Source organism: Bubalus kerabau, chromosome 2, assembly GCF_029407905.1.
Source record: "Bubalus kerabau isolate K-KA32 ecotype Philippines breed swamp buffalo chromosome 2, PCC_UOA_SB_1v2, whole genome shotgun sequence".
In the NCBI taxonomy this organism is placed as follows: domain Eukaryota; kingdom Metazoa; phylum Chordata; class Mammalia; order Artiodactyla; family Bovidae; genus Bubalus; species Bubalus kerabau.
In genome coordinates, this window is record NC_073625.1 from 157,011,582 (window position 1) to 157,037,616 (window position 26,035).

A 26,035-nucleotide genomic window follows, 5' to 3' on the forward strand; every position below is an offset into this window, starting at 1 on the left:
AGCACCGAAGAATTGATGCTTTTGAACTGTGGTGCTGGAGAAGACTCTTGAGAGTCCCTTGGACTGCAAGGAGATCCAACCAGTCCATTCCGAAGGAGATCAGCCCTGGGATTTCTTTGGCAGGAATGATGCTAACGCTGAAACTCCAGTACTTTGGCCACCTCATGCGAAGAGTTGACTCATTGGAAAAGACTCTGATGCTGGGAGGGATTTGGGGCAGGAGGAGAAGGGGACGCCAGAGGATGAGATGGCTGGATGGCATCACTGACTCGATGGACGTGAGTCTGAGTGAACTCCGGGAGTTGGTGATGGACAGGGAGGCCTGGCGTGCTGCGATTCATGGGGTCGCAAAGAGTCGGACACGACTGAGCAACTGATCTGATCTGATCTGATCTGTGCCTCTCCAAAATCTTCTGACTTACTATCAAAAGAAAGCCATTAACTTCATTTCACAAATTTACTTATTTTACAAAACCAAGGTTATTAACAAAAGGATAAACAAAACATAAATCACAGATCTATACATGGCTTAGTGAAAGTGTTGTGAATTTGGCACTAGTTTTCCTGAGCCATGTTGTATTTTCAGTCTCAGCCTAAGTCTGGGATATATTCTGCTGTTAAGATTGGCCTTGCCTCCTAATGTTACACTTGCCTTTTAACTAAGTGTTGACCAACTCTTTTGTCCCTTCTCTCCTACTCCAAACTCTCCTACCTCCTTTGACCATCTCTAAATCAATAGGATTCAGTTGGATAGTTGCATTAGATGGAGAGAAAAGCTACATAAATTTAGATCGCATATTAGACAGAATCAGTTCAGTTCAGTTCAGTTCAGTCGCTTGGTCGTGTCTGACTCTTTGCAACCCCACGGACGGCAGCACACCAGGCTTCCCTATCCATCACCAACTCCGGAGCTTATTCAAACTCATGTCCATCGAGTTGGTGATGCCATCCAACCATCTAATTCTCATCATCCAGAATGTTACTAGCTATAATAACATACTGAAAATGAAGACATTCTTTCTCTTCCCTCATTGTGTTCACTGTTATCACAACTCTATTTGCCTGTTAATGACAGAACATGGACTGAACAACTCTCTTAAGTTTGTCAAAATAATTATAGAATGATACAAAATAAATACAAATGAATATTCAAATACTTTTCTTAAGATACACCACTAGGAAAAAATTAGAAAGTGATGAGTCATTCACGAATAAATGAGTGAATGAGTTAACCTAAATCTTTATCTATAGATTTTTATTCAAATGGCAGGGGGAGAGGCAGAAGGATTACCCTGATCCCAGCACCTTACCACAATAATTATATTCCATTTAAATTTTTTTTTAAATTTCTAATAGAGAAAAATGATTCCAAATTAGACCAACATTAGGATTAAAGTACATATAATTATATGAGTTGTTATTTGAGTAATCTCCCCTGAGTAATAACCAGGGGATTTCTGTTAATATACCAATAAAGCAGAATATATAATCATTCAGGTTTCTCCTTTTTTTCAAGTAGTTTTCAATAGAAAATTCAGAATTCATAGGTACGATTCTGATGAGCACATAAAACATCTAAAAAATAATGCATAATATTTATGAATACTGATTTTAAATATGAAGTCTTGCTCCCTGAAAAGAAAACCAATCTACTATTTTACTAATAGATAATTTGAAAAAGAATGTTTTCCATGAAAATAAATGTGATTTTCTTTTACCTTTATCTCACGTACAATATGAGTCTAAACACAAAGGATCCTGAAGGAAAAAAAAAGCTTTAAAAAGATGTATGTTAAGTTCTTCTGCATAACTGATACATTAAAAATGTATAATTACAAAGTAAAATTTTTTCTTGTTCTCTTTAGCTTTAATAAATTAAAAGCTAATACCACATTTAAATACGCATTTTCCTTCTTCCCAGGCTCCTTGCCATACTCCATCTGGAATTTGGGCAAGGAAAATATCATAAATCATTTTCCATTTTTCCTCTCTCTGTATCTCTGCTCCCTACTCTGAACTCAAGCACAGGTATTCCACAAGGCGCCAGCTGGCAGCAGGTAAAATACATCTCTCCTCTTCTGAGAGCAGAGGATGATAAAACCCAGGAGTAATCATATACAGGTGACAAAACTCAATATAAAAACTCATGTCCATTAACAGAAAAATGGAATATAAATTCTAGGAGATTGTTATGATTCAATATTTTAAATTATGTTTGAATGATGTGCTTTCCAATGTGTCATTGACATTCATCTGAAACATGTAGAAGCAAAGTGAGAGTATCTTTCACAGCAATCTAAGCATTTATCTGGGTACAAATATTAAAGGATTCAGCATGAGTGAGGTTGCCTGCTGAGACAGAAACTGAAATGCCAGGAGGCATATTAAGAGCCATTGTAAATGATGCAATTCATGGCAGACAGCCATTTAGAAGGCTACATGCATTTACTGTTAACAGAAAACAGAAGTGGCAGCAAGAGATATACTGTTCCATTTCTCCATTCTTGACATGAATATCATTTATAATACAGAACATCACATATGCCCGAGTACCTTCCAGAAAACATTTCTATGTTATGTACAGTGGTAAAATAAAAATGAAATACATTACGAAAACCATGGCTTCATCATTAATATCATACATCTCAATCACTCAGCAAATTAGCAAATACCTCCCATACACTCAGGTGGCACAGTGGTAAAGAATCCACCTGCCAATGCAGGAGACACGAGATGTGGGTTCAATCCCTGGGTCGAAAAGATACCCTGGGGTAGGAAATGGCAACCCATCCAGTATTCTTGCCTGGACAATCCCATGGACTGCAGCCTGCCAGGCTCCTCTGTCACAGTCAGACATGAGCGACTAAGCACGCAGGCCCATGTATCCACCACAAGGTACTAGGTCCTATGGGTTATTCAGAGGGAGATAAAGACAGTTACTGCCCTCAAGGATTTTGACATATTAAAAGGCAAGACTTAAAAGGACAACCATCAACAAAAACACAAAATAAGACAGTACCTACTCTACTGTTAAATGATTTGTTTGAAAATATAAGTACTATATTATAGACTTCTGCACAACAAAGGAAACCATAAATAAGACAAATGACAATCTTCAGAATAAGAGAAAATATTTGCAAATGAAGTAACAGACAAAGGATTAATCTCCAAAATATATAAACAGCACATGGGCTCAATATCAAAAAAACAACCCGATCAAAAAAATGGGCAGAAGGGTTAAATAGACATCTCTCCAAAGAAGACATACAGATGGCCAAGAGGCACATGAAAAGATGCTCATCATCACTCATTATTAGAGAAATGTAAATCAATACTACAATGAAGTATCATCTTATACCAGTCAGGAAGACTATCATCAAAAAGTCTACAAACAATAAATGCTGGAGAGGGTGTGGAGAAAAGGGAACCCTCCTACACTGTTGGTGGAAATGTAAATTGATATAGCCATTGTATAGAACAGTATGGAGATTCCTTAAAAAACTAAACAAAGAACTACCATATGACCCAGCAATTCCACTACTGGGCATGTGAAAGTATTAGCCACTTAGTCATGTGTGACTTTGCAACCCCATGGATTATAATCCACTAAGCTCCTCTGTCCATGGAATTCTCCAGGCAAGAATACTGGAGAGAATTGACATTTCCTTCTCCTGAGGATCTTCCCGACCCACGGATTGAACCTGGATCTCATGCACAGCAGGCAGACTTTAGCATCTGAGCCACCAGGGAAGCCCTACTGCTGAGCATATATCCTGAGAAAACATTAATCAAAGAGATACATGTACCCCAATGGTCATCACAGCACTATTTACAAAAGCCAGGTCATGGAAGCAACCCAGATGTCCATCGGCAGATGAATGAATAAAAATGTGGTACATATATGCAATAGAATATTACTTAGCCATAAAAAGGAATGAAATTGAGTTCGTTGTGATGTGGATAAACTACAGCCTTGTCATAAAGAGTGAAGTTAAGTCAGAAAAAGAAAAACCAATATCACTAATGCACATATATGGAATCTAGAAAAATGGTAGTGATGAACCTATTTTTCAGGGCAAGAACAGAGATGCAGATGAAGAGAATGGACTTATGAACAAAGCAGGGGAAGAAGAGGAGGGGCAAACTGAGTGAGTAGCATTTACATATGACATATATACACTACCATGTGTAAAATAGATGGCTAATGGGAAGCTGCTGTATAACACAGGGAGCTCAGCCTGGGGCTCTGTGACAACCTAGAGGGATGAGGGTGGGGTGAGAGGGAGGCTCAAGGGGAGGGGATATATGTATACTTATGGCTGATTCACATTGTTGTATGGCAGAAACCAACACAACATTGTAAAACAATTATCCTCCAATTAAAAATAAGTAAAAAAAAAACAAGTAGATGGGAATGTGATGATATCTATGGTGGCGAGGAGCAGGACAAATGACTGTACACTATTAACCTTGGTTAACAAACACAGAAAGGGAAAAAAAGGTGAGAGAAGTGAAACAGAACCGAATTGCTGCCAGGCACAGAGTAATGTGTGTATCATGCCTGTGAAGTAGCTATTTCTCTGACCATTTTATAAATGAAGAATCAAAAGCACAAAAAGAGGGAATCCTCTGGCACTCCAGTGATTAGGACTCGGCACTTTTACTTCTGAGGGCCCAGGTTCAATACCTAGCTGGCGAACAAAGATCCCACAAGCCACACAGTGTGGCCAAAAAAAAGCTATATGCTAAAAGTACAAAAAGATTATGAGACAGGCAAGGTCGGGGGTTAAGCGATAGCTGAGCCTCTACTGTCTGTACAATATCATACACTGCTTCCCTTCCTTTATTCTTGTCCCACTAGGATTTAGTCCAATAAAAACTGTATTTTGTATTATAATGATAACTAATTTTAAGTAAGGGAAATTAAAGGGGAAAAGATAAATAGAAGGGATACTGAATGTCTGGGACAGAAACTCTACAGTTAATTAAAAAGCTTGAGGGGGAAAAAAACTCTCCTTTAAAAACACAAAGCAGGAAGAAGTGTACCTTATTTTGGTAACCATGTTGCTATAGTAACAACATGGTGATACACAGAAGAGCTTTCAAAGTTACACTGGTAATAAAAGATATACAAGAATACAAAGGTCTACTAATGTTGTTGAATAAATATCAATCTCTATAACCTTGCCAGATCTGGTAATGAGAAACCCATGTAAACATTATTTATACCAATAGTAAAAAAGAGCTGTCAAATTCTAGTATTTACTATGTGTATGTGTCCACAGAGAAAAAAGAATGGAAAAGAATATGCTCTATGCCTAAGTACTTTAGTCTGGAACACAATCTAGTGCTGGTAGAGGAGAAAAATGAAAAGATAATGAAAAGATTACCTGGTCTTAGGACTACATGGTATAAATAAAAGTTGCTCAGGTTTCTCAATGTTTAAGAAATCCATAATACAAATATCAGTATAATAAATTCATATCTATACATCTAGACTAAGAGAAACATGAAATAGATGTCCAGGTTTAAATTACTTGCTAATAACACTCTGTGTCTATTGGAGTCAATTTTCAGTGGCCTGAAAAGAACCAATGCTCTTCCAAATGGTACTCAACCTTTTCTTTCCAGTGCGCCCCATGCTCACATGCCCAAATACAGTCTCATCAGTAACAGCTTCTGTTTCACTGCAGAGATTCCCACTTGGCCCCAAAAGGTAAATCAGAATCCTAGGAGAGAAATGAAGGTTTGACAAGGTCCCTAGGTATTTGAAATAATTGTCTAGGTGCTGTGATTAGTCGCTCAGTCATGTCCAACTCTTTGTCTAAGAAGTATGCGCAAACAATGAGAGCTATAGTTTTCCATCAGTTCTTTGTTCTATAAAATCTTGATTACTCAAAATCCATTGTCCCAAACATTTTTAACATGTATGCCTCTTATATTGTTTCCATAAACAACAGAGAATACAGTACAAGTAGAAAAAGCTGAGCCTAGATATCTTAAAGACAAGACCTTAAAAAAACAAAAAATGGAGCTCTGGATAAGTTTCTTGAGACACTAATTTTTTCCTTCTTCGGGAATTAAAGTAAGCATGAATGTGTGATTTTCTGGAGGGAAATGTAATGCACAGAGAGGGAGGCCCTGCTAGTGTCTTCTTTCTTACAACTTCTGCAGCTGTTCAGTCACTAAGTCATGGCCGACTCTGCGAACCCGTGGACTGTAGACCACCAGACTCTCTCTGTCCATGGGATTTCCCAGGCAAGAGTACTGGAGAAGGTTGCCATGTCCTTCTCCAGGGGATCTTTCTGACTCAGGGATCAAACCTGGGTCTCCTGTGTCTCCTGCTTGGCAGGTGGATTCTTTACCACTGAGCCACCTGGGAAGCCCCTTCCTTACAACAGAACCTATTATTTCAGAAAGCAACAAGCCAACTCCCTGAAGTAAGTTCCCCAAACTACCCTGCAGTTGTGGGAAAGCTTCTGACCTCCTATCACAGGCACTTCCCCTGACAGCTTCTCTCTTCATATTTCTGCCTAGAAGTATACATTTGGCAGTGCAAAAGCCATCTTGAGATCATGAGGAGATCAGTATGAGACTGAAGGCCTACTCAATGAGAAAGATGTAATGAGAGATGGTAACAGCTAGATCCCTGGTGACATTCTGAGTTGCCTACACCCCTTTTTAACTCAAGAAATAAACAAATCCTTGTTCATGTAAGCTATTTGCTGCAGAAAGTGTTACTATCTGACATAACTGGTCTTTGAGGGAGGCAGTTTTGGCAGAGGAAGATGATGACTCACAAAATCTGCCACGTTTACCCTATTATCCTCTACTCCAGCCAGGTAAATCTATTCCTCCAACTGTCTTCATTTATAAACTCAGTGTCTCTATACTCTATTAATTTGATTCCAAACTGTGGGCTCTGAACCCTTGGTACCTACCTATGCCCTTTCCTTGAGCTGACTAGTCTAGACTTGACTTCTACAGCTTACCTGATTTGTGAGAATGGCCAACTATCAACAGAACTCCTAAGTCTAATTCCTTATAGACAGGCCTATCCTTTTGTTGCTCAAATTTCCACGGATCATCTCAATTTGGTGTAAGCAAGAGAAATTGAAAAGGAATTATTTAGCAGGCATGTAGTGATGCATATATCTAACTACTGACTTTTGTGAGCTAGCTATTAACATTGTTAAATTTTAAGTCATTACTTTAAAAAAAAATGTTCTTAGTTACTCAGAACAATATTTAATTTTACTAAAAAATCAACCCAAGGTCACAACCAAGATGGAGTAGCTCTTCGACTCCCAAGTCCATCTCTTAAGTAAAAAACCCTGATATCATTCATATAACACAAGCACAGCAAAACCATGAAAGGCAAAAAGAAGATAGCAGATGGCCTACTGAATTCAAGATTTGAGAAACACCAAGGCAATGAGATTCCTGAGTTTTATTATTATCTCCCATTTATCCCAGATGAGTGTTATAGAAAGTTCCAACCCAGAACCACCAACAGCCAGAGACCAAAAAAAAAAAACCTTCAAAAAAGTCTGATCAACTTAGCTGATCAGGTAAAGTGTGACTAAATAATTGAAAACAATCTTGGTAATATTCACCTTCTCAAGCCAAATATCAACTGTAAACTGTACCTCCCCAGCTCACAGTTTCAAGACAGACACAGCTGAGCAGAGTTGATATTCCATACCACCACAGCCCTGCCCTATTGATGCAGGTGGTGCACTCCAAGTCTCCTGGCTGGTGTAGTATCCGTGGGGTAAGCTAGGAGCTGATCTTTCATTCCCCTCTGTAGAAGCAAGACATGCTCCAACACTCCCCACCAGGGTAGTGTCAGTGGGGTCAATGGGGAGCTGAGCCTCCACCCCGACCCTGCACCAATGAATCCAAACAAAGTGGTACAAGTTGTTAGTAGTAAATAGTCCATTTTGAGCTTCCCAGGTAGCGCAGTGATAAAGAATCTGCCTGCCAACGTAAGAGATGCAGGAGATGCGGGTTTAACCCCTGGGTCAGGAATATCCCCTGGAGTAGGCAATGGCAACCCGTTCCAGTATTCTTGCCTGGAAAATTCCATGGACAGAGGAGCCTGGCGGGCTACAGTTTATGGGGTCATACAGAGTTGACATGATTGAGTGACTGAGCACACAGTCCACTTTTCTTATATTCTTGGTGTCAGTGAGGCCCAGTGGGGAATCAAACCCAACTGGCAGCAAAGAGACCAAAGGAAGCAGTGAAAAACAAGACTAGTGGCACTCTTATTCTGACTCCCTACACATATCCTGTCAGAGGGTTTCGGTTAGAAGCCTCTAACCCCACCCAGCATCAGTGAGATAGAAGAAGGTGGTGTGAGACAGAGTAGTCAGTTTGCTTCCCATCCTCTGGTGCCAGTGGGATGTGGAGGGAGCTGAGCCTTTATTCCCAGATGGCATCAGTAAGGCAGAATCAGGGCCAGCTGGCACCTAACTTCTCCCATCCTTTGGTATCAATGGGGCACAGAAAGAAGTCAAACTTCTGCCCCTACCCTGCTACAAAAAAGTGTCAGACAGCTCTTTGGTTCTCCCCTTCTGGTGTCAGTGAGTTCAGTGGGGAACTGATCTTATATTCCCATGCAGAGACACAAGAACCTGCAAGTCGGTGACTCACTTTTGCCAGAAAGGTGTGAGTGGGGCTAAGGGTGATAGGTTAACTTCAACTTCACCAGTCTGATACAAGGCAGGGGGAACCTTACTTTTGTTGTTTTTTTTGGTTTTGTTTTTTTTTTTTAGCACCCCCCCACCCCTACACCTGGAACCTTACTTTTGAAAAGTAGTATTTGTGGACACAGCAGGAAGCTGAACAAACACACCTATTTGGCTTTCATGCTTTACCACAACAAGGGGTTTTAATATATATATGTGTTTTAAATATATATATATATATAATAGGATCCAGAGTCTCATAGTGTAACTTCCAAAACAATTAGGACTCAATAGAAAATCACTCATCATGCCAGAACCATGAAAATCATAACATTAATTAGTAAAGATAATCAACAAACCCAGCATTGAGATGAATCAGATGTTGGAATTATTTGATAAGGATTATAAAGCAGCCATCATAAAAATTCTTTTAAAAGCAGTTAAAAATTCTCTTTAAACAAAAGAAAAAAATAGAAAATCTTAGCAAAGAAATATAAGTTAAAAAAACTAAGTAGAAATGATATAACTGAAATATAAAATAAGTGAAAGAAAAAAAGAAACAAACCTCATAGGACAGGCTCAACAGCAGAGTATAATGACAGAAAACAAAATCAGAGAATGTTAGGACAAATCAACAGAACTCACCCAATGTGGACAAGAATGAAAACAGAAAAAATAATTAACAGAGTCTCAGGGACCTGTGCGACAAAACAACAATAAAAAGCTAAAATTCGTAAGATTAAAGTCAAAGAAAGAGAGAAGAAAGAGGAAGTATGATTAAATAATATTCAATAATGGCTGAAAACTTCTAATGGCAAAAGATATAAACCTACAGATGCAACAAGCTGTAGGAAAGATTCTTTTCTATACAAATAGAATAAACCCAAAGAAATCCATGTTAAGACCATCATAATTAAACCACAGACTATGATCAATTATGTATATATACTGCAATAATTAGAGCAACCTCTAAGAAACCTATACAAAGAAATATATTTAAAACACTATAAGTCAAGATATAATCCTAAAAAATGTTCAGCAAACCAATCTGAAAGTAAAAAGAGAAACAGAAGTAAGAGAACCAGAGGAAATAAACTGGACACAAATAAAATGGCATACATAAACCCTAACATATAAAAAATTACCTAAATATAAATGTAAATCTAAATACACCAATTAAAAGAGATAGGCAGAGTGGATTAAAAAAGAAATATTCTTCAAAAATATGTTGCCCAGAAGACTGACTTCAAATTCAATGACATAAGTAGGTTGAGAGTAAAATAATGGAAAAAGTATACCATGTAATAAACAGTTTTTAAAAGCAGTAGTTGCTATATTAATATCAGATAAAGTAGACTTCAGAGCAAAGAAAATTACTAGAGACAAAGAATACTACATAATGATACAACAATCAATCCAGGAAAACAAAAATTTTAGATATGTTCATACCAAACAAAAGAGTTACAAAATAAATGAAGCAAAAATTATAAAACTCAAAGAGAAATAGACAAATCCACAATCAGATTTGGGAACTTCCAATATTCCATTCTTAGCAACTGATAGACTCATTAGACAGAAAATCAGCAAGGAAATGAAAGAACTCAAAAACATCAATCACCAGGTTTTAATTGCCACTTTTAGAAAACTCCACCCAACAATAGCATTATACACATTTTTTCCCAAGTACCCATGGAACAGTCATCAAGGCAGATGCATATCTTTGGCAATAAAACAATTTTAACAAAATTTTAAAAGTTGAAATCATACAGATTATGTTCTCTGACCATAGTGGAATCAAACTAGAAAACATTAATAGAAATCTGACAGGAAAGTCTATAAACTCTTGGAAACTAAATAGCATACTTCTAAATAATCCATATGTCAAAGAAAAACTCTCAAAGGATAATTAAAGAATTATACAAAAACACACAGAACTGAATGAAAATGAAAATACAACATATCAGAGTGTGTGCAGCACAACTGAAGCAGTGAAGACAGTAAATCTGTAAGTGACACTTCCTAACATTTAAAGAAAAACCTGATTGAGCTTCTGTCAGAGGGAGGGGAAAAGCAAATATTTTAAATATGCCAGAGCTTTCTATTATGTTTAACACGGCCTTCCCTCAGGAGAAACTATTTTAGCAGACCTTAACCTACTGGGATAATATCTGAGCCTAACTGACCTGACAAAGGGAAAAACCCAGCTCTAGCTCATCCTAGAAATACTGTGTCACCTAAGGGCAGGGTGGGGGATGCAAAATCTGGCAACTGAGAAATATCTGTAAAGTTCACAGTCCACAGGCAAAGGCTCATGACAAGACTGAGACATAATCATAGGACTGCAGAATACGTCTCCTCCCTTGACATTACCACCACATTACTAAAGGTATATATTGCAATTCCTTTTACACCTTTATGTCTTGTCCACCTATCAACAAAAACTTATAGTGTATACTAAAAGGCAAAAAAGGAGTTTGAAGAGACTGAACAAGCATCAAAACTAGAGTGAGAGATGGCAGGAGTGTTAGAATGATCAGATCAGAAATTTTTTTAAATTATGATTAATGTGAAAGGGGATGTAATACAAAAAGGAGACAACATATAAAGAACAGATGGATAATATAAGCAGAGACATTGAACTTTGAAGAAAGAATCAAAAAGAAATTAGAGATTAAAAAAAAATACCGTTTAACAGAAACAAAGAATGCCTTTAACTGGCTCATTAGAATAGACATTACTGAGGAAAGAATCTCTGTGCCGGAGGATATGACAATAGAATTAAAAAGCTTCTAAAACTGAAAAGCAAAGAAAAAATTAAAAACATAATAGAATATCCAAGAACTCTGGGACAACTATAAAAGACATAACATTTGCCTAATAGGAATACCAGAAGTAGAAGATATAGAGAAAGGAAAAGAAGAAATATTTGAAATAATGATTGATAATTTCCTCTAAATTATAATAATGTCAGACACCAACCACAGATCCAGGAACTTCAGAGAATACCAAGCAGGATAAATGCCAACTAAGGCTTAGCATGGGCTTTCCTGGTGCCTCAGTGGTAAAGAATCCACCTGCAATGCAAGGAATCACAGAAGACACAGGCTCGAGTCCTGGGTCAGGAAGGTTCCCTGGAGGAGGGCATGGCAACCCGTATTCTTCCCTGGAGAATCCCATGGACAGAGGAGCATGGCAGGATATAGTCCATAGGGTCACAAGGGGTTGGACATGACTGGAGTGACTGAGCACACATGCACATATATATTTATACATATATACATATTTATGTTTTCTATTTATAAGTAAAATAAACTGCAGCAATGATACAAGGGATGGGAGGGGAAAATTAGGAATATTTAGCTATTATAAGGCACTTGCACTACTTATGAAGCAGTGAAGTGTTACTTAAAAGTTGACTTGGATTAGTTATAAAAATATATCACAAACTCTGTGTGTTAGTTACTAGTTGTGTCTGACTCTTTGGGACCCCATGGACTGCAACCTGCCAGGCTCCTCCATTCATGAAATTTTCTAGTCAAGAATACTAGACTGGGTTGCCATTTCCTTCTCCAGGGGATCTTCCTGACCCAGGGATTGAACCTGGGTCTCCCTCATTGCAGGCAGACTCTTCACCATCTGAGCCACCAGGGAAGCCTCTAAAGCAACACCTTAAAAAGTGAGCAAAAGAAGTAGAACTGATATTCTGAAAAAGATAAAATGGAATTGTATTAAATGCTTGACTAAATCCACAAAAGACAGAAAAAAGTGTGGAAGACAAAAATAAGAACAAAGAAAAAGGGCGGCAAATAGAAAACAATAACCAAAAAATGATAGGTATTAATCCAACTATATCAGTCATTACTTTGATTATCAATGATTTAAATACACCGATTTAAAGACAGACTATCAGAGTAGGTCAACTATCACATTGTCTTCAAGAAACACATTTTAAATATAAAGACACACACAGACTAAAAATAAAGGGGTGTAAAAAGATACATCATGCTAACACTAAACAAAAGAAATTTCAGACAGAGAAGACTTCAAAACAAGGAACATTATCAGAAATAAAGAGGGGTATTATATAATGATAAAGGGGTCAGTGTTCTAAGAAGAGATAACAATCCTTAACAAGAGAGCTTAACAACAGAGCATGAAAATATTGGGTTGACACAAAAAGTTCCTTCAGATTTTTCCATAAGATGTTATGGAGAAACCCAAACAAACTTTTTGGCCAACCCAATATGTAAGGCAAAAGCTATAGAGCTACAAGGAAGAACAGATTAATTACTATTACAGTTGGAGACTTTAACACCTTTTTACCAAAAATGGACAGATCCAGGAGGCAGAAAATCTGTAAGTTGAACTCAATAGTATCATCAATCAACTGATATAAACTGACATGCATGGATGCCTTCACCCAAAAACAGCAGTACAATGCATTCTTCTCAAGCTCATATGAAGCATTCTCCAAGATAGACACATTCTGGACCATAAAATACATCTTAACAAATTTAAAGGAATAAAAAATCATACAATGTCTGCACTCAGACATCTAACAATGAGATGAAGTTAGAAATTAAACTGAAAGAGCTAGGAAATCCCAAAATACTTAGAGATTAACCAACACCCTTCTGATTAACAGATATATCAAAGAAGAAATCACAATGAAATTTAAAAATACTTTGAATTAAATGAAAGTGAAAATACAACTTCCTGAAATTTGTGGGATGTAGCAAAAGCAATGGTTACAGGGAAATTTATGGCACTGAAAACATTTATTTGAAAAGAAATATCTAAAATCAGCAATTTAAACTTCCACTTTAGGAAACTAGAAAAGGAAGAGCAAATTAAATCCAAAGTAAGCAGAAGAAAAGAAATAATAATAATTTATATAACTACAATAAAAATTTTACCAGAAGTCAATAAAATTGAAGTAGGAAATCAACAGAGAAAAAAATCAATAAAACCAAAAGCTGGTTCTTTGAGAATATCAGTAAGATTTATAATCTTCAGATAAGGTGAACAAAGGAAAAGGGAGAAGATTACAAATTGCTGATATCAGAAGTTAAAGAGAAATCATCAATAGAGATCCCTCAAAAAACTAAAAATATATGATCCAGCAATTCCACTCCTGGATATAGAACCAAAGGAAACAAAATCATTAATTCAAAAAGATACATACACTCCAATATTCAAAGCAGCATTATTTACAATAGACAAAATATGAAACTTACCTAAGTGTCCATCAAGAGATGTATGAATAAAGAAGAGGTGTTATAGTTATACAATAGAATACTACTCAGCCATAAAAAAAAAATGAAAATTTTCCATTTGTAACAATGTGGATAGACTTGGAGGGCATTATGCTAAATGAAATAAGTCAGACAGAGAAAACACGAATAACATATCACTTATGTGCGGAAACTAAAACACAAAAAAAGCTAATGAATATAACAAAATGAAAACAGAATCACAGAGAACAAACTAGTGGTTACCAGCAGGGAGAGAAAAGGAGACAATACAAAGGTGGGGGATACAGAGATATAAACTAATATGTATAAAATAAACTAAAAGGATATACTATACGACATGGAATACAGCCAATATTTTATAATAACTATAAGTGGAGTTGTAACCTCTAAAAAGTATAAATCACTATGCTATACAACTGTAACATATAATATTATACATCAACTATACCTCAACAGAAAAAGAAAAAAGTACAAAAAATTTTAAAAAGAAATACCATGAATAACTCTATGCCCACAAATTTGATCACCAAAATAAATCAATTCCTTGAAGAAATGCTAAAACTCACACAAGAACAGACAATCTAAACATAGCTTAACCATAAAAAAAATTTCAAAAAAGTTTCATCAATAAACTTCCAAAACAGCACTAGGCCCAAATGGAGTCACTGGTAAATTCTACCAAATATTTAAGGAAAAAATTATGTCCATTCTCTCTTCCAAAAGATTGAGAATATTTCCCAACTCATTTAATGAGGCCAGCATTACCCTAATGCTAAACCATACAAAGGAATTACAAGAAAATTACAGATCAATATCTCTCATGAACATGGAAGTAAAGTCCTCAACAAAATATTAAAATATGTAAAAATCAATTATATACCACAACCAAATGGGATTTATTCCAGGTATCAAAGCTGGTTCAACAGTCAAAAACCAATTAGTCTATCACATTAACAGGCTAAAGAAAAATCACACAAGCATTTCAACAGGTGCAGAAAAAACATTTGATAAAATCCAACATCCATTCAAGATAAAACTCTCAGCAAACTAGGATAAAGAAAAAATTCCTCACTTTTATAAAAAAAAAATTTAGGTAATTCCCTGAAGTTTCAGTGGTTAGGACTCTGTGCTTCCACTGTAGGGGGCACAGGGTTGATCCCTCGTGAGGGAACTAAGATCCCAAATGCTGCACAGCACAGACAAAAAAAAAATTACAAAAAATCTACAGTTCATGTCATATTTAATAGCGGAAAACTTGAAGGCTTCCTGCTGAGAGCAAGAACAAGATGTCTCCTCTAACTACTGCTATTTAACATTGTATATGAAGTCCCAACTTGTTCAGGAAGACAAGAAAATATAGGTATACAGATTAGGAAAGAAGAAATTAAACTTTGTTCACAGACGATATGATCACCTATACAAACAAACTGAAAAAATCAACAAACTCCTGGAACTAACAAGTACTTTTAGAAAGGCTCCAAGATAGAAAGTTAATTACACAAAAGTCAGTAACTTTCTTATATACCATGAACACATGAAGTTAAAAATCATTACCATTTACATTAGTGCCTTCCAAAAATGTAGGTATGAGGTGCAAACTGATGAAATATATATAAGAATTATATGAGGAAAACTATAAAACTCATATGAACAAACACAAAGAAGAACTAAACAAAAGACATATTCCATGTCTGTGGATTATTAAGATTCAACATTGTCAAGACATCAATTCTTCTCAACTTGATCTACAGATTTAATTCAATTCCAAGCAAAATCCCAAATAAGTTATTTTGTGGATATGGACAAATTCTGAAATTTACATAGAGAGGAAAAAGATCCCGAATAGACAACTCAATATTGAAGGAAAAGAGCAAAGTTGAAAGACTGACAAAATCTGCCTTTAAGACTTAGTATAAAGCTACACAATATTAAAGATAGTGTAGTTTTGGTGGAAGAATAGACAAATAGATGAACGGAACAGAACAGAATCCATAAATGGAACCAAATAAATATATGGTCAACTGATCTTTGACAAAGGAGCAATGGCAATGTAATGGAGCAAGGATGGTCTTTTTAAACTGGAAACAACTAGACAACATCCTCATGCCCCCTCCTCCATCCTCAAAAAAAGGATTCTAGACACAGGTCATACACACTTCACAAATATCAACTCAAATATGTATATTTGAGTTGATATAATATAACATACAAACTGCAAAACTCCTATAAGGTAACACAGAAGAAAACCTAGATGACCTTGAGTACAGCAGTGACTTTTTAAATATAACACCAAAGGCAAGATTCATGAAATAAACAAGAAGCAGGACTTCATTAAATTTTAAAACTTCTGGTCTACAAAAGAGAATATCAAGAGAAGTGGAAGATGAGCCACATACTGGGAGAAAATATTTGCAAAAGACATCTGATAAAGAACTATTGTCTAAAATATACAAAGAACTATTAACACTCAACAATAAGAAAACAAGCAATATGATTTAAAATAGGCAAAAGACCTGAACGAACACCTCAGAAAAGGAGACATACAGATAGCAGACATAATAAAATATATTCAACCTCATATGTCTTCAAGGAATTGTAAATTAAAACACAAGATACTATCACATACCTATTAGAATGGTGAAAATCCAAAACCCCAACGACACCAAAGGTTGGTGAGAATTTGGTAACAGGAACTCTCATTCATTGCTGCTGGGAATGCAGAATGAGAGAGCCACTCTGAAGACAATTTGGTAGCTCCTCACAAAATTATACATACTTTTACTATATGATTTAGTAATCATACTCTTTGGTATTTACCCAAAGGAGCTGAAAATACATGTCCACACAAAAACCTACACATAGATATTTCCAGCAGCTTTATTCATAACTGCCAAAATTTGGAAGCAACCTAGGTGTCCTTCAGTTTGGTGAATGGATAAACTGTGGTTCATCCAGAGAATGGAATATTATTCAGTCCCAAAAAAAAGAAACAAGCTATAAAGCCTTCTGAAAACACATGGAGTAAATTTAAATGTATATTACTAACTGAAAGATGCTAATTTTTAGAAAGTTACACACTATAGTACTCTAACCATATGACATTCTCTTTCTTCTCCAGTCATGTCTGACTCTTTGCAACCCCATGAGATTCTCCAGGCAACACTGCTGGAGTGGGCTGCCATGCTCTCCTCCAGAGGATCTTTCCAACCCAGGGATCAAACTTGTATCTCCTGCATTGGCAGGCGGGTTCTTTACCACTAGTGTCACCTGGGAAGCCCATTTTGTTTTGGGGTACAGCCAATTAACAATGTAATAGTTTCAGGTGAACAGCAAAGGGACTCAGCCACACATATACATGTATCCATTCTCCCCCAAACACCCCTCCCATACAGGCTGCCACATAACATTAAGCAGAGTTTCATATGCTACATAGTAGGTCTTTTTTGGTTATCCATTTTAAAAGTAGCAGTGTGTCCATGTCAATCATCCCAAACTTCCTAACTATTCCTTCCCCACCTCCTTCCGCCAGCAAAAAGTTCATTCTTTAAGTCTGTGAGTCTGTTTCTATTTTGTGAGTAAATTCATTGGCATCATTTCTTTTTAGATTCCATATATAAGAGATGTCATATAGTATTTCTCCTTCTCTGACTTATTTCACTCAGTATTACACTCTTTAGGTCCATCCATGTTGTTGTAAATGGCATTATCTCATTCTTTTTAAAGGTTGAGTAATATTCTATTGTATGCGTGTACCATATCTTCTTTATGCATTCTTCTGTCAATGGACATTTTCAACAATATGACATATTGAAAAAGGCAAAACTATGGAGACAGCAATGGAACAGTGATTGCCCATCCTTAGAGTGGAGGGAGGGACAAACAGGCAGAACACAGGATCTCTAGGGCAGCATTATCTATTCTGTATGATACTACAATGGTAGATATATGGTATTTAATATTTGTCAAAACCCATGGAATGTACAACATCAAAGGGGCTCTGTGACAATCTAGAAGGGTGGGATGCGGAGGGAGATGGGAGGGAGGTCCAGAAGGGAGGGGACATGGGGACATGGGACTGATTCTTGTTGATGTATGACAGAAAACCACAAAATTCTGTAAAGCAATTATCCTTCAATTAAAAAAATAAATAAAGTGGCAAAAAAAAAAGCTAACTTTAATGTAAAACCATGTATTTGCGGTGATAATGATGTACCAAGACAAGCTCATTAACTATAACAAATGTTTCTCTGTGATATGGGTTGTATATAATGAGAGAAGTTATAGGTGTGTTGTTGTTTGGTTGCTAAGTCATTTCCAACTCTTTTGTGACCCTATGGACTGTAGTCCACCAGGTTCCTCTGTCCATGGAATTCTCCATGGAAGAATACTGGAGTGCATAGCCATTTCCTTTTCTAGGAGATCTTTCCAACCCAGGGATTAAACCTGTATCTCCTGCATTACAGGTGGATCCGTTACTGCTGAGCCACCAGGGAAGCCCTTATAGGTGTATAGGAACAAAAAATAAATAAATATTTATAAAAGAACAATAAAAAACATGAAATCATAAATCCAACTAATAAACAGATTAAAAGACTTACCAAAACAATACCATAAAAATTTTAAATATATGTTGTTTTTCAACTTGCTTGAATCTAGGTTAGCAAAAGCCAGAACAAGTTTCTGTTGTTTGCAACCAAAAGGACTTGACACAGAACCCTTTCCAGAATTCGGCATATTTTTTTTTAATTTATACCAAAAAAAAAATACAATAAACAATAAGATAAACCATGAGAAAATACTAGCAATGTGTAAATAAAGTATAAGTCCATATTATATTAAAAACTCCTTAACATAAACAAAAACGTAGAAATAGCACCATAGAAATTTGGACAATATATATGAACAAGTAATTCATAAAAGAAGAAATATACATATCTAATAAACATATGAAAAAAAATTCAACCTCACTAGCAATAAAGAACCCCACTGCAGTACTCTTGCCTGGAAAATCCCATGGATGGAGGAGCCTGGTAGGCTGCGGTCCATGGGGTCGCTAAGAGTCGGATACGACTGAGCGACTTCACTTTCACTTTTCACTTTCATGCATTGGAGAAGGAAATGGCAACCCACTCCAGTGTTCTTGCCTGGAGAATCCCAGGGACCGCGGAGCCTGGTGGGCTGCCGTCTATGGGGTCGCACAGAGTCGGACACAACTGAAGTGACATAGCAGCAGCAGCAGCAATAAAGAAACACAAATTAAATAATCATGAAGTAACTTTTTTTTTACCAAGAAAAAAAGTGAAAATTTGAGAAAACTTAAGAAAATTCCAATACTAACAAGATCTAAGAAAATGGCCACTTTATAAACTATTGGTCAAATATAAATTAACCCTGTCTTCTCAAAGGACAATTTGGAATAATGTCCATCAAAATCTTAAATTGGCATTTACTTTCTTTTCAGCAAATTCACTTCCAGGAATTTATCCTATAGAAAAACACATGTACACAAGAATATAAATATAAATACCATGTGTAGTCATAAATACTGGAAATAATCTAAACGTTGAAAAGAGAAATGGTTCAGTAAATTATGGCATATTCTTAGTAAGGAAGACATTGTAGCACTTAAGAATAAGATAGATCTATATGTATAACATGGAACAATTTCCAGAATATAAAATTAAGTGGTAAAAATCACACATACTTTTAATATATTACTTATATTAAAAACTAGTCTATTGAAAAATAGTTTTAAAACTACATAGCTTAAATATAATACATTACAAATATTTTTTAAATATATCTTTAATAAAGCTTAAGGAACAATGAAGGATCTAGAAACACACACCAAACCATTAAAAGTATTACTTTTTATTTCCAGTGAAAGTAATCAGAAGAATAAAAAAGGACTTTCTTGAAATTTTTTCTATATATTTCTTTTATTTTGTATGTTTACACAGTATTCATATAATTACTAAAGAAAGTAAACTATAACACTAAACAAAAGAATCTGACAAGCAAAAACCCTCTGTATTTAAATTTTTAAACTAAATAATTTTTTTTATTTTTCCACTCAAATATGATTAAATACTTTTTCAGACCTGAAATTCAAGAAAATAAAACTTTCCTAGCCAAAGACTAAGAACTGATATTTAATATAATTATTTAAATTTGTAATAAAATTTAAGACAAGTACTTAATCCTAAGAGATTTAAGAAAACTTCTACAAGGATATAATGTTCAATATATTCATTAGTTCATTGCTTATTACATCAACTGTTAATATTTTAAAGTGGAAAAATAGTCATTCAAAGGAAAAGTCATAAAAAAAAAAAAAAAAAAAAAAACCAAAGGAAAAGTCATGAAACAACAGCAAAAATCCTTTGTATTATATAAGCTCCATGAGGTGTCTTTAGGCAGAATAAATTGCTGATTGGACTTGACCAGCATTAGGAATTCAATCTCTGATTTTACCATTTAGATTTATAGAATAAGGTTTCCATGTTATGCAAAGGTTGCCAAAACATTAAAACTGGCACATGATTCTAAATCAATAAAGCTGGAATAAAATCAGCTTTACTGATTTAGAATCATGTGCCAGTTTTAATGTTTTGGCAACCTTTGCATAACATGAAAACTTTATTCTATAAATCTAAATGGTCAAGGACATCTAAAAAATATTAGATATAAAAATTATCAAAATTCATCTGATTTTTATAGACAAAACTTTCTTATGATAAAATTAAGATATAAATCTGGAGAAAAGTAAAAGTCAACCCATCTCAACCTATAGTTACTGAATTAATTGGTTTCTAGTTATTCAGATGGATAGAGGAGGCTGGCAGGCTACAGTCCATGGGTCACAAGAGTTAGTTATGACTTAGCGACTAAACCACCACCACCAATGATTCAGATAGAAACACAGCCTCAAAGGAATATTCAGATTATATCTAGGAATTATACTTAGTAATCAGTAATAATTAATGAACAAATTCAAATGTACCAAGGCATAAATTATACTTAATATAGAGAAATTCTAGAAAAACAAAAGTCAAATCTATTTTCTGTACTTTTCTTCCAAACTAAATAAATGATAGAAAAGAATAACATACTCTAACCTTTCTGTTTGGGATTCATTGTCAATTTTGTACTGTTCAAAATCTTGGCTAAGAGACTGTAGTTTTTCTTGAAGTCTCTTTTCACGTTCTATACTTCCTTGATAAAATTTCATCTCTTTTTCCACTGCTTTTACTTTTTCTTCCATAGCCTTAAACTCATGTAGAATTAGATAGCTGACTCCACAGTACTTACAAACTTTTTCTTCAGGAGACATCTATAAAATAGAACATACATTTACTGAAATGATATTTTTTTATTTCTAAAAAATAAAGTTCAACTGAAGATGTTATTACAACCATCTTGGCCAAATAAAGTAAATGTATATTATGCTCTGCCGTGGACTAATAATTACAACACTTCATAAAATTTTAAAAAATGGCATGATATTGACTCTAACAAAATCTTGAAATTAGAATAGGGTCTTTCAGAGTAATAATTTCTCCACAGTATCTCTAAAAAATATTTACCCTTGAAATATCTGCCATAAGATAAAACTTTTTGATGAAAATATCTTTACAATTCTTGTTTTAAGATGAATTTTCCCTGATATGGGAAGAAATCACTGGCCTTTCACTGCCAACTGCACTGTGATCCTGGAGATGGCTCTTAGCTTATTCAGACTTCATTTTCCTCATTTATACAATTATGGCATTGGGCCAAATGAGTTCTCAGTTCCTGTTCAGTTTTAACATTTTATGTTTTGCACAGAATTTAACATTCTGTCATAAAACCACAAATAGAAGAAACACTTTGAACTTAATCTCTTCTCCCTAATCAGTTCTTTTCCCCCTCGGGTAGGTATAGTTATACCTATTTAACAGATAAGAACATAGGGACTACTGAAGTTAAATAACCAGCTGATAAGTGGAGAAGCTGACATTAAACCCAAGTCTATTTTAAAACCAGCACTTATGCCTGTAATCATTTGTATCATATTTATCTACCATGTGAATGTCTGCTAAATTCTCTTACTTCCTTCAGATAAAATGCTTATATATCTTTGGCCAGATACAGGGAGTGAAAAATAGAATTTTAGTGAAGTCAAGAGAGACGTAATTCTTTTTTCTGTATCAAGTATACAAATATTCCTCAAGCAGCCTCTACCTGTCTTACTTTTCATAAAGATAAGACAGATTCAGTAAACATTTGCTTCAGGGCACTAAAACTAAAGCAACTCTTGGACTATACAAAGAATGCTTACTCTTAATGCAACTTTGTTAAGACTATAGAAACTGCTTCTATAACTAAGAGTAATGCCACCATATATGCCTATCAATGTCATCTACCATATGTGCCTATCCATGCCATTATAAAAGAGTTACTTGACACAAACTAATAATAACTTTTATAGTTATTTTCATTTAAACTTAATAAAAATTTCAAATTAAAAACTATGATATAATACTACAAGATACAGATGAATGAGTACATCAGTCATTTAACTGCGACTGACACCAAATTTATAGATTTATGAAACAAGTTTGAAAGAAATCATAAAGATAACCTGGCTCAAGCATGGATCTGTTCATTGAGACTATTCCAACCTAGATAAGTTGTTATCCAGAGTCTATCTCAGCACTCAAAAATGATGGGAAACTACTTTGTAAAACAGCCTGTTTCATCTTCTGATGGTTTTGTCTATGAGGGAATTCTTTCTCATGCTGGTCCCAAATCTGCTTCCTGGAGCATCCACAGTCCTAGACCACCTAGTAACCATAAGGAATAACCAGATCTTTTTCTAATATTTAAAGACGGCTATTAGGAACACTACACATCTTTTAATTCTTTAGGTCAACACTTTTAATTCCTTCAGCTATTTCACATAATGACGGTTTTGAATTTCTTTCTCAGTCTAGATAATTTTATCTAAACATGTTCCAGTGTTCTATATCTATTTCAAAATATGGAGTCCAGAATTGAATACTACTGTTGGTCTCATTAAAGCAGAATAAGAGTGGACCCGTATTTCCCTCATTATAAGATCTCAATAATACCATTAGTAACATAATTTAATACAATCAGATCACAATGGTCTTCTGTATTTTTATCAATTATATGTTGCTATTATATACTATAACTGGCTTTTATGTTAAATAAAACCCCTACCCAAAAACACTGCAGTGTAAAACCATGTCCCATTATACTGAATATACCAAGTCATTCCTTCCCACTATGTCCCCTTTTGTAGAGAATCCACCTTCCATAGTCCTGGCTACTCTGGTAATATGACTAAAACCCCCTCCAATAATCCACCCTAGCATGGCTGAGTGATGAATGAAGGTTGGACATCTAACCTAGAAAAACCAAGTCCTGAGCTGAGATGAGCCAGCTGAGACTGTAAGTGTTGAAGACCAGGCAATTAGGATATCTTTAGCACAGCCAGAATATATAAGGATCACATGCAAGGTACAGAGTAAGCCACATTACTGGGATGAAAGAGAATAAGCAAACACACAGAGAGAAGATGAGAAAAAGACATTGCAGATCCAGTGTAAGAGAGAAAGAAATTGGAACCAGTACTGTCTCACACCCAGTGACCTTCCACTTCCTTACTCCAATCCCTGCTAAGACCTAATTGCCCTACTTGCCTTTCGGAATCCATACCCCATATTCTCCCACTATTCTCACTTTTCCCCCTAAAGCTACCTATTCCTTACAACCAATAGCCCTCATTCTCTTATGTGAGCATTTAGCTTCTCAGATGCAAGTGCAGAAAAACAAATATAATTGTAAATATAAATAAATAAATAAATTTTAATGTATATACATACATGTGTATGTATGTATGTATGTTTTAGACTCAAACTTTAGTTAAGTGACTTTGTATCCAGAAAATCCTAAGCTTTGTATATTCTGCAAACTGATTCTGGCAAGTTGTTTTATCCATCTAATTTATTGATAAAGAATGTTGAATATGAGTTCTACCCTCAATATAAGGTTGAGGGCAGAACTCTATAGCTTGTCATATCTGCTTGGTTTGGTCTGGGGGTGGTTTAGTTGCTAAGTCATGTCCGACTCTTGTAACACCATGGACTGTAGCCCACCAGGCTCCTCTGTCCATAAGATTCTCCAGGCAAGAATACTGGAATGGGTTGCCATTTCCTTCTCATATCTGCTTGCTGCTACTGCTAAGTCGCTTCAGTCGTGTCCGACTCTGTGCGACCCCATAGACGGCAGCCCACTAGGCACATCTGTCCCTGGGATTCTCCAGGCAAGAACACTGGAGTGGGTTGCCATTTCCTTCTCCAATGCATGAAAGTGAAAAGTGTAAAGTGAAAGGGAAGTCTCTGAGTCGTGCCCAACTCTTAGCGACCCCATGGGCTGGAGCCTACCAGGCTCCTCCGTCCATGGGATTTTCCAGGCAAGAGTACTGGAGTGAGGTGCCATTGCCTTCTCCATATCTGCTTGGTTAATACTAAATCCATTACTCAGCACATTACAGATACAGTGTTTCAACTGGTTGCTAAACAACCCAATGACTTGTATAACCTGTCTATATTTATTCATATGGCCTTTAGGAATATTAAGACAAACTTTGTCAAATGCCTTCATAAATTCCATATATTCTATGTCAACTACAGTCCCTAAATATAGTGACTCTGCACAAAATGGAATGGCAAAGCCTAAATGCTAGTTCTGTTCAAGAATATAAAATTGGCTCAAGGGTTATTGTCTTCTCTAACATATGCTCACAAATTGCCCTTTAATATAGTCTAGAATCTTGTCTGGGAGTTCACTGGTAGTAATTTATGGTCATTCTATACGTGGAATGGTATTTGTATGTTATCCTCTTACTCTCTACATGTTTTCAAAGATCATCAAGAGTGGCTCGGCAATCCTACTGAAATATACTATCAGTCCCCAGGAATATAAATCATCCAAGTCAAGAGACCTGAACTAATGCAGAACATACGCATATTTTCTTACAGTCCCTTTGCCCATCATGAGTTTTGGTTCCTTCTCATCAATTTAAAAATTCTTACTCTAAAGAACTTCATCCTTAGCCTATTAATCACAGTTCTTTCCCTGCTCCTGGGAAAATGTCATGTCCTTATTTTAAAGAAAACTCTTGCTGGATAGAGCTTATTTGTAGCCTGACGTACAAAACACAAATTGTATAAACTTCAAAATTTTGAACATTATTAGAATGTTATTCCACCATAGCAAGCGTGGTGGGAAAAGCTGAAAAAAGTGAAATATACATGCTATAAAACAGGCTTCTAGATGTTCAGCATAGGAAGCCAAAATATGATATTTACTATAATCTAGGAAACAAAACAATTACAAAATAAATAATAAATCCATAAGAGTAGTCTCTAGGTTTCATTTAGTACAACCTAAGTCACTGATGATCTACATGAAACAAGTATACTGAACAAAGGTTTCAGTGCTATTAAATTGTAAATAGTTTTCGGTAAGTAAAACTGCAACAGTAAAATATAATAACACTTTCAAACTCTTTGTATCTGTATAGGCTAATTACTTAGGACATTTCTGTGAAACTTGAGAAGATATGAAATACTATAATTATGTTCCCAAATGAAGTAAGTAAACCTTAGCTGTTTCTTGTGAAATATAATTTGCGCTTCATTCTTATAACTTGGTGTTGTATCATGTCGTTTTGTAAGTAAAATAATGACATGTTGTCATTCTTGAGAAAAGAGCTATCATTAGCAGGATGTTTTTGCTTTTTACAAGATGCACTTTGGAGGAGGCATCAACAAATGCAGTATATTAAACAAATGCGGAGCCATTTAAAAATAAATTGTAAACTATACTTTTCAAATGCAATATTTGTACTTTTCAAATTATAGTTATTTAATGTAAAAATGATGCAAATTTTTTAAAAGGTTAAATTAGGCTTCAGATCCTTTTCAAAGCTCCTAACTATGCTTCAAGTGGAAAAAACACTCAGTAACCTCCTAGTGCCCAAGTGAAGCATTCTCTGCTCAAAAAATTGTTCTCCCT

At 35.5% G+C, this 26,035-nt stretch overlaps 1 protein-coding gene across 1 annotated transcript in view; it reads right to left on the minus strand.

Moving 5' to 3' along the window:
• Positions 1-26,035, minus strand: part of LEKR1 (leucine, glutamate and lysine rich 1) — a 211,266-nt gene that overhangs the window by 164,862 nt on the left and 20,369 nt on the right. The window contains exon 3 of the mRNA XM_055569250.1: positions 21,067-21,281. Within this exon, the coding sequence (XP_055425225.1) occupies positions 21,067-21,281 (215 nt within the window). The remainder of the gene's footprint in view (positions 1-21,066; positions 21,282-26,035) is intronic.